The sequence below is a fragment of the Lynx rufus genome, unplaced genomic scaffold, assembly GCF_022079265.1.
Source record: "Lynx rufus isolate CCGP_SWC_20201006 ecotype Redwood Valley unplaced genomic scaffold, mLynRuf1.p SCAF_1, whole genome shotgun sequence".
Classification (NCBI taxonomy): Eukaryota; Metazoa; Chordata; class Mammalia; order Carnivora; family Felidae; genus Lynx; species Lynx rufus.
Window position 1 is genome coordinate 101,431,081 of NW_025814823.1, and position 14,910 is coordinate 101,445,990.

The 14,910-nt window shown below is 37.9% G+C and overlaps 1 protein-coding gene across 2 annotated transcripts in view; it reads right to left on the bottom strand.

The window, feature by feature from the left end:
- The window catches only part of CEP120 (centrosomal protein 120), an 80,626-nt gene that overhangs the window by 8,091 nt on the left and 57,625 nt on the right, over positions 1-14,910 (bottom strand). For both annotated transcript variants that reach the window (XM_047083897.1, XM_047083886.1), the window contains exon 20: positions 2,566-2,711. In XM_047083897.1, coding sequence (XP_046939853.1) covers positions 2,566-2,711 — 146 coding nt within the window. The remainder of the gene's footprint in view (positions 1-2,565; positions 2,712-14,910) is intronic.

Sequence of the window (14,910 nt, forward strand, 5' to 3'; positions counted from 1 at the left end):
TGACAGCATACACTTTGGTTTGTTCAAAGTGTATGAACAAGATTCCCCACAAACGAACAGGAAACTGAAGTCTACAGTCCAAGAAGGATACCAAACATCTCCATCTGTTGTGAGAGAAGAAGCCTAGGTAGTGAAAGCACTGTGGTTTGGGACAGGGGTGGAAATCAAATGGTTAATGGAAAAATGGTACAAATTAGAGCAATTCGTATGGATGCCGCCCCTGTTGTGATTTTTATAGTTCTCTTGGAGAAAGGGGTCCTCTGTGCAAACTAATGACATATGACATCAAACCATGTATTAGAAACTCCAGCCATTTTCATGTTCATCTGTTTATGCATGAAAGATAAATGGAATTTTTATACAAGTGATAGATTATCCCTACTGCATCTTGACTAAAATGCAAATCACCCATCAGGCTCACAGTAGATCTTTAGAACCTTATAGCTGAAAAAGTCCATAAAGTTGTCAAAGGACACTCTACATCCCTGACAAACACTGTGTCTGGCCTCCACCTGCACGTTTCTATCACTAGGAACCTACTGCTTTGTACAACTGCTCTGTTAGAGTTCTTTCTTACAAAGAACTTAGTGTCCAGGCTTCTCCTTTCCAACAGCTGGCTATGATTCTGCTCAGGAAGGGCACCGACTTCTCTTTAGCTCGGTAGCCCTCCAGCTACTTGAAGACAGCTGTCTAATACTCTGCCCTAGAGTTCTCAAGTTCAATATCCCTCACTCTCCTAACCACCTTTTAGGTCACATTCCATCGGAAGCCCTCAAAGTAGGTGACTGACTTGAAAACGTGTTGCACGTGGGTAAGAACACCCCAGGTGTGGTTTTACCAGTGCTGAGTAACTGAACACGTCTCTCCATGTCCCTAACTGCAGTGGCACTTTGACAGCCAAGTCACACGGTTACTAGTGGCCACTCAAATCCTCCCCGGCTTCCTCACATCAACCGTTTTATTATGTCCTGCCCATCACTTAAGAGGTTTTTCTTATAAGGACTCTGCTTTTGTTTCTAATCTACTTATTGGTTTAAGTACTCTCTAAATCTCAATTTCTTGAGATTAATAATCTTAATATCTTATTAATAAGATTTAATTTTGCATAACCTACAAATTTGATACCAAATGGCTATCTTCAGCCAACAGAATCGTGCTTAGTAAGTAGCGGAGGCTTAATATGAAGTGGCCTAGAACCAAAACATGCACTAGATGCGTATGGCAGCAAAATGTTGGAAGGCAAGGATCATGTTACTTACTAATTTGTAACATCTTCCACGTTTACAATACAGTGGCCACCAAAATTGTGATTAAAAACGAAAATCCGAAAATGGAGCCTGCAGCATGGCACGACAGACCTTAACCTTTTCCAACTGATATTTATGTATAAGTATTCTAAGTGTAGTTGTTTAATTCAGCTCTGAACCCACCTAATAGTGACTGCATCTGTCAAATGTATGTGCTGTGGACCGAATTTTGTGTCCCTCAAAGTTAATATGCTGAAGCTCTCATCCTTAATGTGATGGTATTTGGAGAAAGGGTCTTCGGGAGATGAGTAGGTTTAGATGAGAGCATAAGGGTGGGGGTCTCATGCTGGGATTCCTGCTCATAGCAGAAAAGACACTAGAGACAGTGGGAGGACACAGTGTGAAGCAGCTAGGTACAAGCCAGAGAGTCCTCACCACAAACTCAACATGCTGGTCCCCTGATCTGGAACTTTGAGCCTCTAGCACTGTGAGAAAGAAATTTCTGTTGTTGAAGCCACCCAGTGTACAGATGGCAGCCCAAGCTAAGACGGTTTGCTGTGCTGAAATGAAAATACTAGTATCTTGATCAACTAACTTAAAAAGTCTTCCCCCAAAGTCCGTAATTTGTTCTTATGCTGCTTTCTAATGATGGCTTTTCTGACATGCAATACTGCTGAAATCGTAACTCAGATGAACATGACATTCCAGAGAAGTCCAGTGGTGAACAGTAATTAAAAACACAGCCACAGAATCACATGTGAACCCTGCTGGCTCCATGATTTACTAGCTATGTGACCTTGGAAAGGGTACTTAAATCTCTAATCAGCAGGTTCCTCGTCTGTAAATGGGGATGATATCTTCCTCACAAAGCTGCTTTCAAGATTAAAAAAAAAAAAAAAATTAGCCAAGAAAGCATTTATAAAAGCTCCTGGCCTATAGTAAGGGCTCAATAAGTAAGGGCAATTTTATTATTTATATTAATAATACAACTAGATTTGAAGTGTCTTACTTTTATGTTATTAAAAATTCAGTGTAATCAATTACCTTGAAAGAGTAGCGAGAATCCTACAGCAGTCACACAAAAATAAAATTTAAAGGATTAACGCTATGAATAGGAACAAAAAAGCTACATACACCTACATTTATGGCAAAAAATAGCATAATGGTCCTTAGTGTAGATTTTCCATTTTGCTAGTCCACTACATTTTTCTTAAAGCTCTGACATTGTACTTTCCTTGGACCAATAGCCAATTAAAGGTTCTCCTACTGGAACTTGCATTCGTGTCTGGAAAAAAAGGGAATTTTTTGGTTATTATACCTGTTTAATTCATTCCTTATATCCAACAATTCTTGTCTCTCCGTCTTGACTGTATCTTTTTCCTCAGCAGCCAGGTAACGTAGTCTCATCTGTTCCAATTCTTCTTGCTGTTTTTTAAGACGAGCCATTTGACTTTCTTGTTCCCGCTCAAAAGAAAAAAACAAGCCAATACTCTTAAGTTAGGAATAAATGTATCTCATAGGACTGTGACTTGTGTTCATAATCCTGTTAGATGATACCCATGATATAGCCATGCTCTCCAACTGTATGAGTCACCTACTATCTGGAAGGCCCAGGCTCTCTTGAAAGCTCTCACTCGTCTTCTTGTTATAAGCCATAATCATTCATGGCCCAATCAGTGAATTGAGGTTAGATAACCACCATAAGATAACAGAAGATGAAGGAAAGAAAGAGTCTGCTATCAGCATAATGACGTGCCCCAGGGAGCATTGGTAAAAGCATCTAAGAAATAGTTTAATTATACAAAGATGTACCCTGAAAAATTGAACTAAGTGTCTCTGCACTGGTCACTAATTCTCCTTCAAGTTCAGGTAATAAATAATATGCCTTTCTACTCTTCTCCAAGATCACACAAAAATCTCTGCAGCTAGGATATAAAATTTTGTTAGAATGAATGTCTAACCTTCCACAGAATGGATATCCCATGGTTTACTTAACCACTCTCTCAGGAACAGGCACTTCTGATATCATAAGCACTGCTTCAGTAAAACACCCTATCATCTAACAGAGATGGTTCATGGTCCTTTCTACATATGTTTTGAGGGACAGGTCCTTTTCTTTGGGGTCAGAACCACCAAAGGGGAGAACTGTATCAATAGGTATGTCTTTTTTTAACATAAACTTTTTCTGAATAACAATAAACTGCCAAATGACGAGTGGACATTGTGGTGAAATTTTGCAAAGCAAACTCCTCCGTGCAGATTGAGAAACAGAAATTTAAGAGAACCCCAGAAATGCCTCTGTGGCTTCTGCCCAGCCATTAACCACTCATCCTTTCCTCAAGGTAATTACTACCCTAACTTCTAACACCACAAATTACTTTTGACTGCTTTGAACTTCATGTACATGGAATGAATTGTATATATTTATGTTTGGCTATCTTGAGTTAAAATGGTTTGCACATTCATTTGTATTTGGTATAGCTGATGTCTGCCATTCCTATATACTATTACACAGTCTATTCATTCCACCGTCAAGGGACATTTGGGTTGGTTTGTAATTTCGTTCTATAAAACTGATGTGAACATTATGTATGCCTTTCTACTGGGTATAGGATTCAAACAGAAGGATACGAAAATTTCAGTATTACTAAGTATTGTCAAATAGCTTTCAAAGTAGTTGGAACTAATTTGTACTTGCCTGTGAGTTTTCCAGGGCTCCATATTCTTATCGGCACTTAGTAATTTCTTTTTTTATTTAAACCATTCTGATAGGTTACATGGTGGTACCTCACTGTGATTTCATTTTGCATTTTTTTTTCAAAGACTAATGAGGTTGAACATGGTATATTTGTAACGGCGTTCTTTCTTTTTGTGAATTTCCTGTTCAGCCATTTGGCACATTGCTCTACTGGCTATACATTTTCCCTTATTGATATATTCATAGTTCCTTATATATACTGAGTAAGTCTTCTGTCAATTATTTAAATATTGCAAATATTTTCCACTAGTTTTATTTTTTCTTGCCTTTTCATTCCTTTTAGTGGTGTTTTTGACTTAATTTTGACAGAGTCCACATCTGGTCTCATCTTTTTTGGCTGGTGCCTTCTTTGTCCAACTTAAGTAAATTTTTGCCTGCCTCAATCTTGAAGAGACTCTTTATGAAGATGCTCTCTTATACCATCCTGAAGGTTCATTCAGATCACTAATTCATGTACATATATATGTAATTCATGTACTGGTTTTGAGGATGTGTGAGATCAAGTTTATTTTCTCCCCCTCCCCTACCCCCATATAGAGCTTCAACTGATGTGGCAACATTTACTAAAAAAAAATTGCATCTCCCATGGTTTGGCAGTAACAACACTGATATACCACCTCTGTCCATGTATGTAATATATGTATGGGTTTGTTTATGGAATCTCTCACCTGATGTATTTCTCTGCCTTTGCATTCAGTTATATTGCTTTGATGCTGTAACTGTGAAAATAATAACTCTTGATAAGTGATAGTATAAGTCTTCCACCTCTGGCTGTCCTTCAGAATTCTCTTAGCTATTCGGGACTCTGACATTTTTATATAAATCTCTGTTGCTAAAGCTGGAAAAAAGAAAGGCTCCGGGGATCTGCTTACAAGTGTGCTTAATCTACACATCACTTTGGCCAAAAGCATTATATTTACAATACTGATTCTTCAATCAGTGAACAGTTTACCTCTCCAATTATTTAGGTCTTAATTTCACTTAATATTTTATACTTCTCTACAGATGAAGGGTAAGAACTGTCTTAGAATATGCTCCTAGGTACTTCTTGATTTTAGATGTTATAGTAAATGGCAGTTTTTAAATTCTCATTTTCTAATTGGCCCTAGTGTAATTAAAATTGGTAATTATGTACTGAGTTCATTTCAGCAAACTTGCTAAACTCACTTATTAGCTCTAGTGTGTCACCTGTAGATACTTTTTGGTTTTCTAAATATAATAGTATCATCTACAAATAATAGTTTTATCTTCTCCTTTCCAACTGATACACCCTTTGTATGTTTTACTCGTTTATTTTCTGAAGGTGTTAACCAACCAACTTTACCTTTATTTAATAAATAAACTCAGTTCAGATGCTTATACACTGTTTATCAATGTTCCTGAGACTGGATGTCCACTTGATTTTGTTCTTATAATATCTTTGTCAGGTTTGGAGATCAAGATTATGCTAGTCTTGTTTTTAAAAAGAGAAATGTTCTGTCTTCTTTCTGAAACAGTTTAAGTTTAGCATTAGTTCTAAAACTTTTACTGAAATTCACATGTGAAGCCATCTGGGTCTAGAGCGTTTGTGTGAAAGTTTTCCATTACAGACTCAATTTCCCTAATAGCTGTCCAAAGAATATTTTGTTTCTTCTTATGTCAGTTTTGTAAGTTCTGTATCTAAAGTTCACAAAAAAATTTTAATACCATTCTCCTATCTTTTTAAATGACTGTGGGATCAGAATTCCTGTGTCCCCCTTTTTTTTTTTAATTCTTGATATTCTCTTTTTGTCCTTGAACACTCCATGGGGGAGGTCTTTTCAAAGAGCTTTTTGCTTTGTTGACTGTGTTATATGCACATTTCCTCCCTATTTCATTAATTTTTACTTATCCCTTCCTTCTAGTTGCCTTAATTTCTTATTCTTTTACTATTTGAAAGGGATATTTTGAAAAAAAAATTTTTTTTTGCTTATTTTTTAAGTGCACTCAAGGTTATGAAATTTCCCACTAAGCACAGCTTGAATTAAATCTCATGCCTTGAGGGGGCACCTAGATGGCTCAACTGGCTGAGCATCTAACTCTTTTCTTTAACGTTTATTTATTTTTGGGACAGAGAGAGACAGAGCATGAACGGGCGAGGGGCAGAGAGAGAGGGAGACACAGAATCGGAAACAGGCTCCAGGCTCTGAGCCATCAGCCCAGAGCCTGACGCGGGGCTCGAACTCACAGAACGCGAGATCGTGACCTGGCTGAAGTCGGACGCTTAACCGACTGCGCCACCCAGGCGCCCCTCTCTTTTCTTTAATTAATTAATTAATTTTTTAATTTACATCCAAATTAGTTAGCATATAGTGCAACAATGATTTCAGGAGTAGATTCCTTAACGCCCCTTACCCATTTAGCCCATCCCCCAACCCTCCTAGCAACCCTCTATTTGTTCTCCATATTTAAGAGTTTATGTTTTGTCTCCCTGTTTTTATATTATTTTTGCTTCCCTTCCTTTATGTTCATCTGTTCTTTGTCTTAAAGTAACATGAGTGAAGTCATATGATATTTGTCTTTCTCTGACTAATTTCACTTAGCATAATACCCTCAGTTCCATCCACGTAATTGCAAATGGCAAGATTTCATTCTTTTTGATTGCCGAGTAATACTCCATTGTATATATACCACATCTTCTTTATCCAGTCATCCATCGATGGACATTTGGGCTCTTTCCATACTTTGGCTATTGTGGATAGTGCTGCTATAAACATGGGGGTGCATGTGTCCCTTCGAAACAGCATACCTGTATCCCTTGGATAAATACCTAGTAGTGCAATTGCTGGGTTGTAGGGTAGTTTTATTTTTAATTTTTTGAGGAACCTCCATACTGTTTTCCAGAGTGTCTGCAGTTTGCATTCCCACCAATAGTGCAAAAGAGATCCTCTTTCTCTGCATCCTCGCCAACATCTGTTGTTGCCTGGGTTGTCAACGTTAGCCATTTTGACAGGTGTAAGGTGGTATCTCATTGTGTTTTGGATTTGTATTTTCCTGATGAGTGATGTTGAGCATTTTTTCATGTGTCTGCTAACCATCTGGATGTCTTCTTTGGAGAAGTGTCTATTCATGTCTTTTGCCCATTTCTTCACTGGATTGCTTTTTTGGGTGTTGAGTTTGATGTGTTCTTTATAGGTCTTGGATACTAACCCTTTATCAGACAGGTCGTTTGCAAGTATCTTCTCCCATTCTGTTGGTTGGCTTTCAGTTTGCTGATTGTTTCCTTTGCTGTGCAGAAAGCCTTTAATTTTGATGAAGTCCCAATAGCTCATTTTTGCTTTTGTTTCTCTTGCCTCCAAAGACATGGTAAAACTATGCTGTGGCCCAGGCCGAGGTCAAAGAGGTTTTTACCTGCTTTCTCCTCTATGATTTTGATGGCTTCCTGTCTTACATTTAGGTCTTTCATCCATTTTGAGTTTATTTTTGTGTGTAGTGTAAGAAAGAGACTGTCTTTATTCTATTGGATATTCTTTACTAATTCTTTACAGATTAGTTTGCCATACCTTTGTGGGTCCATTTCTGGGTTCTCTATTCTGTTCCATTGATCCTAGTGTCTGGTTTTGTGCCAGTACGATACTGTCTTGACAATTACAGCTTTGTAATACAGCTTTAAGTCCAGGATTGAGATTGCCTCCGGTTTTGGTTTTCTTTTTCAAGATTGCTTTGACTGCTCAGAATCTTTTCTGGTTCTATACAAATTTTAGGACTGTTCTAGCTCTGTGAAGAATGCTGGTGTTATTTTGATAGGAATTGCATTGAATATGTGGATTGCTTTGGGGAGTATCAACATTTTAACAATGTTTGTTTTTCCTATGCAGAAGCATGGAGTATTTTTCCTTTTTGTGTGTGTCATCTTCAATTTCTTTCATAAGCTTTCTACAGTCTTCAGTGTATAGATTTTTCACCTCTTTGGTTAGATTTATTCCTAGGTATTTTATGGTTTTTGGTGCAATTGTAAATGGGATTGATTCCTTGATTTCTCTTTTTGCTGCTTCATCGTTGGTGTATAGGAATGCAGTCGATTTCTGGGCATTGATTTTATATCCTGCGACTTTGCTGAATTCATGATCAGTTCTAGTAGCTTTTGGTAGAATCTTTTGGGTTTTCCACTTAGAGTAATATGTCATCTGTGACAAGTGAAAGTTTGACGTCCTCCTGGCTGATTTGGATGCCTTTTATTCCTTTGTGCTGATGAGGCTAAGACTTCCAATACTATGTTGAGTAACAGTGGTAAAAGTGGACATCCCTCTTCCTAGGTTAGGTCTAACTTGAGGGGGAAAACTCTGTTTATCCCCATTGAGGATGGTATTAATGTCCTTTCATATATGGCTTTTATAACCTTGAGATATGATCCTTCTGTCCCTACTTTCTTGAGGGTTTTTACCAAGGGTTTTTTTATTTTTATTTATTTTTATTTATTTTTTTAAGTTTTTATTTATTTTTGAGACAGAGAGAGACAGAGCATGAGCAGGGGAGGGGCAGAAAGAGAGAGGGAGACACAGAATCTGATGCAAGCTCCAGGCTCTGAGCTGTCAGCACAGAGCCTGACACGGGGCTTGAACTCAGACTGTAAGATCATGACCTGAGCTGAAGTTGGATGCTTAACCGACTGAGCCACCCAGGCGCCCCCAAGCGTTTTTTATTATATTGTATTTTGTCAAGTGCTTTCTCTGCATCTGTTGAGAGGATCATGTGGTTCCTGTCCTTTCTTTTATTGATGTATCACATTGATTGCTTTGCAGATTTCGAACCAACCCTGCATCCCAGGTATAAATCCCACTTGGTCATGGTGGATAATTTTTTTAAATTTATTGTTGGATCTAGTTGGCTAGTATCTCGTTGAGGATTTTTGCATCCACGTTCATCAGGAAAATTGGTCTGTAGTTCTCCTTTTTAGTGGAGTCTTTGTCTGGTTTTGGAACCAAGGTAATGCTGGCTTCATAAAATGAGTCTAGAAGTTTTCCTTCCAATTCTGTTTTTTGGAACAGCTTCAAGAGAATAGGTAGGTGTTAACTCTTCCTTAAATGTTTGGTAGAATTCCCGTGGAAAGTTATTCGGCCCTGAATTCTTGTTTTTTGGGAGATTTTTGATTACTAATTCGATTTCTTTACTGGTTATGGGTCTGTTCAAATTTTCTATTTCTTCCTGTTTCAGTTTTGGTAGTTTATCTGTTTCTAGGAATTTGCCCATTTCTTCCAGATTGCCCATTTTATTGGCATATAACTGCTCATAATATTCTCTTATTGTTGTTTGTGTTTCTGCTGTTTTGGTTATGACCTCTCCTCTTTTGTTCTTGATTTTATTTATTTGGGCCCTTTTTCTTTTTGATCAAACTGGCTATGGGTTTATCAGTTTTCTTAATTTTTCCAAAGAACCAGCTCCTGGTTTCATTGATCTGTTCTACTGATTTTTCTTTCTTCTTCTTCTTCTTTTTTTTTTTTTTTTGGTTACGAGAGCATTGATTTCCTCTCTAATCTTTATTATTTCCTGTCTTCCTCTTCTACTTTCTTTCCAGCTGCTTTCTGGAGGGAGGGGGGTTCCTTCCCATACTCTCCCCCTGCCTCTGTCCTCTCTCCGCAAGCAAAAACAGCTCCCTGCCTTCCACAGCTTCTCTCTCCCCCAGTTCACTTCTCTGTGCTGTGTGCCTGGTGCATTCTGTGGTTCAGGTTGTGCAGACTGTTGTGTTAATTCTCAAATCAGTTTTCCTGACGTGCAAGATGGTTTAGTGCAGATCTGGCTGCATTTCAGGGATGGGAGACACAAAAAAACCTCCATGCTCTTTCACCATCTTGACCCCTCTCTGAGCATCTGACTCTTGATTTCAGCTCAGGTCATGATCCCAAGGTCATGGGACAGAGCCCTGCATCAGGCTCCATGCTGAGCAGGGAGAATGGTTAGGATTCCATCTCTTGCTCTCTCTCTCTCTCTCCCTCTGCCCCTCTCCCCTGCTCTTGTGTGCTCTCTCTCAAAGAAAAAGAAAAAAAAAAAGTATCTCATGTCTTGATAAGCTATATTTTCATTATTTTTTGTTCAAAATATTTTCTAAATTCACTTGTCTCCAGTTTAGCTATGGGTAATTAGAAGCATACTACTTAATTTTCAATCATTTGAGGATATTCATTATCTTTTCATTAATTTCTAGCTTAATCTCACTCTGGACACAACATATTCTAAATTACAATCTTCTGAAATTTATTGAGAATGGTTTGACCTAGCACATGAGCAATTTGGCTAAATATTCGATGTATACCATGTATACTAGAAAACGTGTATTTTGGACTTTTCTGCTAAAATATTCTGTATACCAAGGGTTGTGTTGTCTAAATGTTCTAAATATTTACCAATTCTCTTGTTTGCTCTATCAGTTTCCAGGAGAGTTGTGGTAAAAATCTACCATTATTATGCATTTGTCTATTTTTCCTTTAGTTCTATAGATTTTTGCTTTACCTAAATTTGTGGCTGTTGTCAGGTGCATACACGTGTGGAATTGCTGTCATCTTCCAGGTGAACTGACCCTTTTATGATCATGAACATTGTATCTACGGTAATGGCTTTTGCCCCAAAATCTGCTTTGCCTGATAAAAGTATTGCTAGATAGGCTTTCCTGTGATGAGTCTTAATATAATACATACTTCTCCCTCTTTTAAACTTATCCATTGTATATCCTTACATTTAAGCTATATGCCTTATGAGTGGTATACTGTTCTTTAGTTTTTCATGCAGTACTGGTCTCTAATGACAGTATTTAGTCCATTTATATTTCAAGTCATTGGTGATACATTGGGTTGCAATCTTTACATGTTGGTATTTTGTACTTGTTCTATCTCTTTGGGATTATTCTCTTTTTTTTTTTTTTTTTAGGTTAGTCTAATCCTTTGTCATTCCATTTCCCCTTCTCTATCAGCTTCTCATTCATTTTTACTCTTCATTTACAAATAATAACACAAATCAGTCCTTTGACAACTTCAAATAATGGAACATACTTTGAGCATTTTAACTCTATCCGTCTCTTCTTTTCTACTCTTGTTCTTCTGTTTTTGTCAAGAATTTTAATTCTATCTATATTTTAAAACCAACAAATATTTTGAGTGTTGCTTTCTACAATCCGTATTTATATTTTAGTCAGACATTTATTTCCATTGCTCTTTATTCTCCTGTTTTCATTTGGGATCATTTTCCTTCTGAAGAACACCTTGAATTATTTTCTCTTACTTTAGGTTTGCCATGACAAAGCCTCCTAGTTTTTGTAGCTCTGAAAAGTCTTCTGTCACTGTCATTTATGAAGAACATTTTCAGTGGGAAGAGAACCTTAAGTTGGCAGTTCTGTTTTCGCAATACTTTAAGGATGTTATCCTGCGGCTGGAAAGTCATCTGTCAGTCTTATTGCTGCTCCTGTGAAAGCTATGTCTCCCTCTAGCCCCATCTTCTTAAGGGTTTCTTTGCTTTTTGGCAACTCCGCTACCATGAACCTAGGTATGGTATACTTGGTATTTATTCCTAGAGTTCATAAACACTCTTGAATCTATGAATTGCTATCTTTTTCAGTTTTAGAGAATTCTCATGTAGTATCTCTTCAAATCCTGCTTTCTCTCCCATTCTTTTTCTGAGGGGTTGCTAGAGGCTTCATGTTTGTCTCCCCCAATACATATAGGTTTCCCTGCTTTCTGAAAGTTGGAAGTAAGCCGTTTGACAGTTAGAAAAAGCTACATTAGTATCGATTTTTGCTAAATAAATCCAAGGAGGATTTTGGCTATTCTGAAAACCATTACCATGCAAATGTAGGTCTTCTGTAAAAGCAAAGTGGCCTAAGGCCAACTGTGGGTAAGCTGGGGATGCTCTTTGCTTTGCATCATTTCTGCTTAAGAGAGGTTTCACAGGAACGCTCTACTTTTGGATAGCTGGGGAAATATGTGTTATGAAACCTAATCCCCATTTTGAACTGTTAGGGGATGGGGCCTTTGGGAGGTGATTAGGTCATGAAGGTAAGCCCTCCTAAATGGGACTGCTGCCCCTATAAAAGAGGCCCAGGAGAGCTCCCTGACTCCTCTTCCACGAGGACTTGACAAAAAGGTGGCCTTTTATGAACTGGTGACCGTGCCTACACCCTGATCTTGGCCTTCCAGCCTCCAGAAGTGCGAGAAACCAATTTCTGTGGTTTGTTAGTAAGTCTCTGATATTTTGTTATGGGAGCCCACAGAGACGAAGACAGGGTCTGTAGTTACACACAAATGGTAGTCAGTCTCATATCCTCTATCTCAGGGGTCACTCATGTTGTTTGCTATTTTTTCCATCCTCTTTTTTCCCCTCTGTTTCAGCTTAGATGCTTTTTACTGACTTGACTTCACACATCTTTGGTTCTGCTGCATCCAATCTGCTGTTAACTCATCTTTTACATTCTTACATTTCACTTAAAATATTTCTCAGTTCCACAATTTCTACATTATTCAAAATACTCTAATTCTTCATTTCATTTCTCCATCATATCACCTTTGTTCTAGAACACAGTAATAGCAGTTATTTCAAACTTGGCATCTGGTGACTCTAAAATCTGGATTACCTGTTGACTTCTATTGAGCAAAGGGCATTAACAGGCATTCCTTAGTGAAGAAAGACAAGTGGTTGATATGCAAAAGAAAAGCTGCTCCAAGTAAGTCATCAGGGATAGGAAAACTGAAGCCACAAAGTGACACTATTTCAAACCCACCAAACTGGAAAAAATTAACACATGTGATAATAGCCAAGTGTTGGACATCATATGAAGAATAACAGTTACACACCACTCTTGGGAACTCAAGAGTCGTACAAGCACTTTGGAAAGTAATTTTGCCCTATTGAGCAAAGCATTAGAAAGCAGCGACCCCTATTACCAGAAACTCTACTTTTTGATATAAATACTAGAGAAACTCGGACAAATTCAAAACTTTTCAGTGCTGTCTTGTTCTAAGTTAAAGGAAAAAGCCATTGAAAAAGGACTGGGTAAAATGTGCTATGTTCATCTGTTTGTTTTATAAAGCAATAAAAATGAACTATAGCTACTTGCCTCAACATAGCTAAATCTCAAAACCAATTTTGAGGGGCGCCTGGGTGGCGCAGTCGGTTAAGCGTCCGACTTCAACCAGGTCACGATCTCGCGGTCCGTGAGTTCGAGCCCCGCGTCGGGCTCTGGGCTGATGGCTCAGAGCCTGGAGCCTGTTTCCCATTCTGTGTCTCCCTCTCTCTCTGCCCCTCCCCCGTTCATGCTCTGTCTCTCTCTGTCCCAAAAATAAATAAACGTTGAAAAAAAAAAAAAAATTAAAAAAAAAAAAAAAAAAAAAAAAAAAACCAATTTTGAGTCATACAAGGCGGACAAGAGAATGATTCAAAGGCAATGAGTCCATCTACATAAAGTTTAAAACCACACAAACGTAAAGAAACGCAAAGGGAGAATAAATACCAAATTTAGGCAAGTAGTTACCTCTGGAGAGGATGCAGTTGAGCAAAGGCACAGAAGGCTTCCAGAACACTGATAATGTGCTCTGGTTCTTAAAATAGAAGTGGGGGGGGGCGGGTAGGGTGCATAACCATCTTCTTTTTCTTTCCCTCTTTGGACTGTTAGGATCTATTTCTTTTAAAAAGCAACTATTAAGAAAGAAAGGAAAAGAAAGCTCGGCAAAAACAGACCCAGTTGTTACCTCTGGCTGGTGATTTTTATTTTCTGTGTTATGCAGTGCTGCAAAGTTTGTCTTTGTTTACAATAAGCCAGCATAATTACAAACAGAAAAAAATAATAAGAGTCAATTAGGTTAGGTTACTTTGTAAAATTGTAATTTTCTAAGACTTGAAACATCCTAGTTCTAAAACACAGAAGACAAGCCTTTAAATGCCTTGAATTTTTCATCACATATATGGCATTAATACTGATCACACACGCACACACAAAAATTAGAGGTTACAGAAAGAAATCCTCTCTGCTGCCAGGTGCTCTGGGTTAAAGACTCCTCAATCAAGTGAGTATAATCTTTATTTTGCCTGAGCTGCCTATAAATCCAGAGAGGAGATGTAAACATGCATACACTAGACTAAACAGCGGCTAAAAAGTGGCCACTACTTACTCTCCCGCTCACACATACCATGTAAGTCTGTGGGAAAAACTTACAACTAAACTAAGGAACTCAAGTCAAGTTTTCTGAAAATAACCCAGAGCTGACAAGTCAGTAGGAGGGCCTGGATGGTTTCAAGACACAGTTTTTAACCAAGACTTGGACCTCCAACTGTTTTCTTAAACAAAGATTTACATCCCATCCTTGGCTAAATTACTTATAAATTAATCAAATTAATTACCCTGAGTGGATAAGCAGGAGACTGGACAAGATAGTGCTGATGTCAGCCAATGAAGCCTGTGTTGTTTTAACTAAATATATCAGAGCTTAGTTTTAAACAGATCTACTGTGCACAAATATGGTAAGGGACCCACATCCTACCCAAAATCTTAGTTCTGTTTCCTGTCTTGGGAACAAGCGGACCTAGTTTCAATTTATCTCACATAATGAAAATGTTAAATTTTCTACACGAACAAATTCATACCTCTTAATGATTTATTTTTCAAAAGGAGTAGCTTTTATTCAACCTACACAATTGTTTTCTAAGGTGATAAGAAATATTTTTAAACAAACATTTTTTAGAAAAAAAAATTAAAGTGACAATCTTGAGTGTTTGTCAAACAATGAAACCTTTGGTTTAAAAATATTTCTGTCGTGTATCTTCATGGAGACTAGGGGTGGGGCGGAAACAACTAAATTTCCCCTTAGATGTCTTACCATCAGAATTCTTTCAGATCTGTGCTACACATTGTACCAAAGATATCAAATCCAGAATGTCTGGGTATCATTTCCTTGTTTTCTAAGTTAG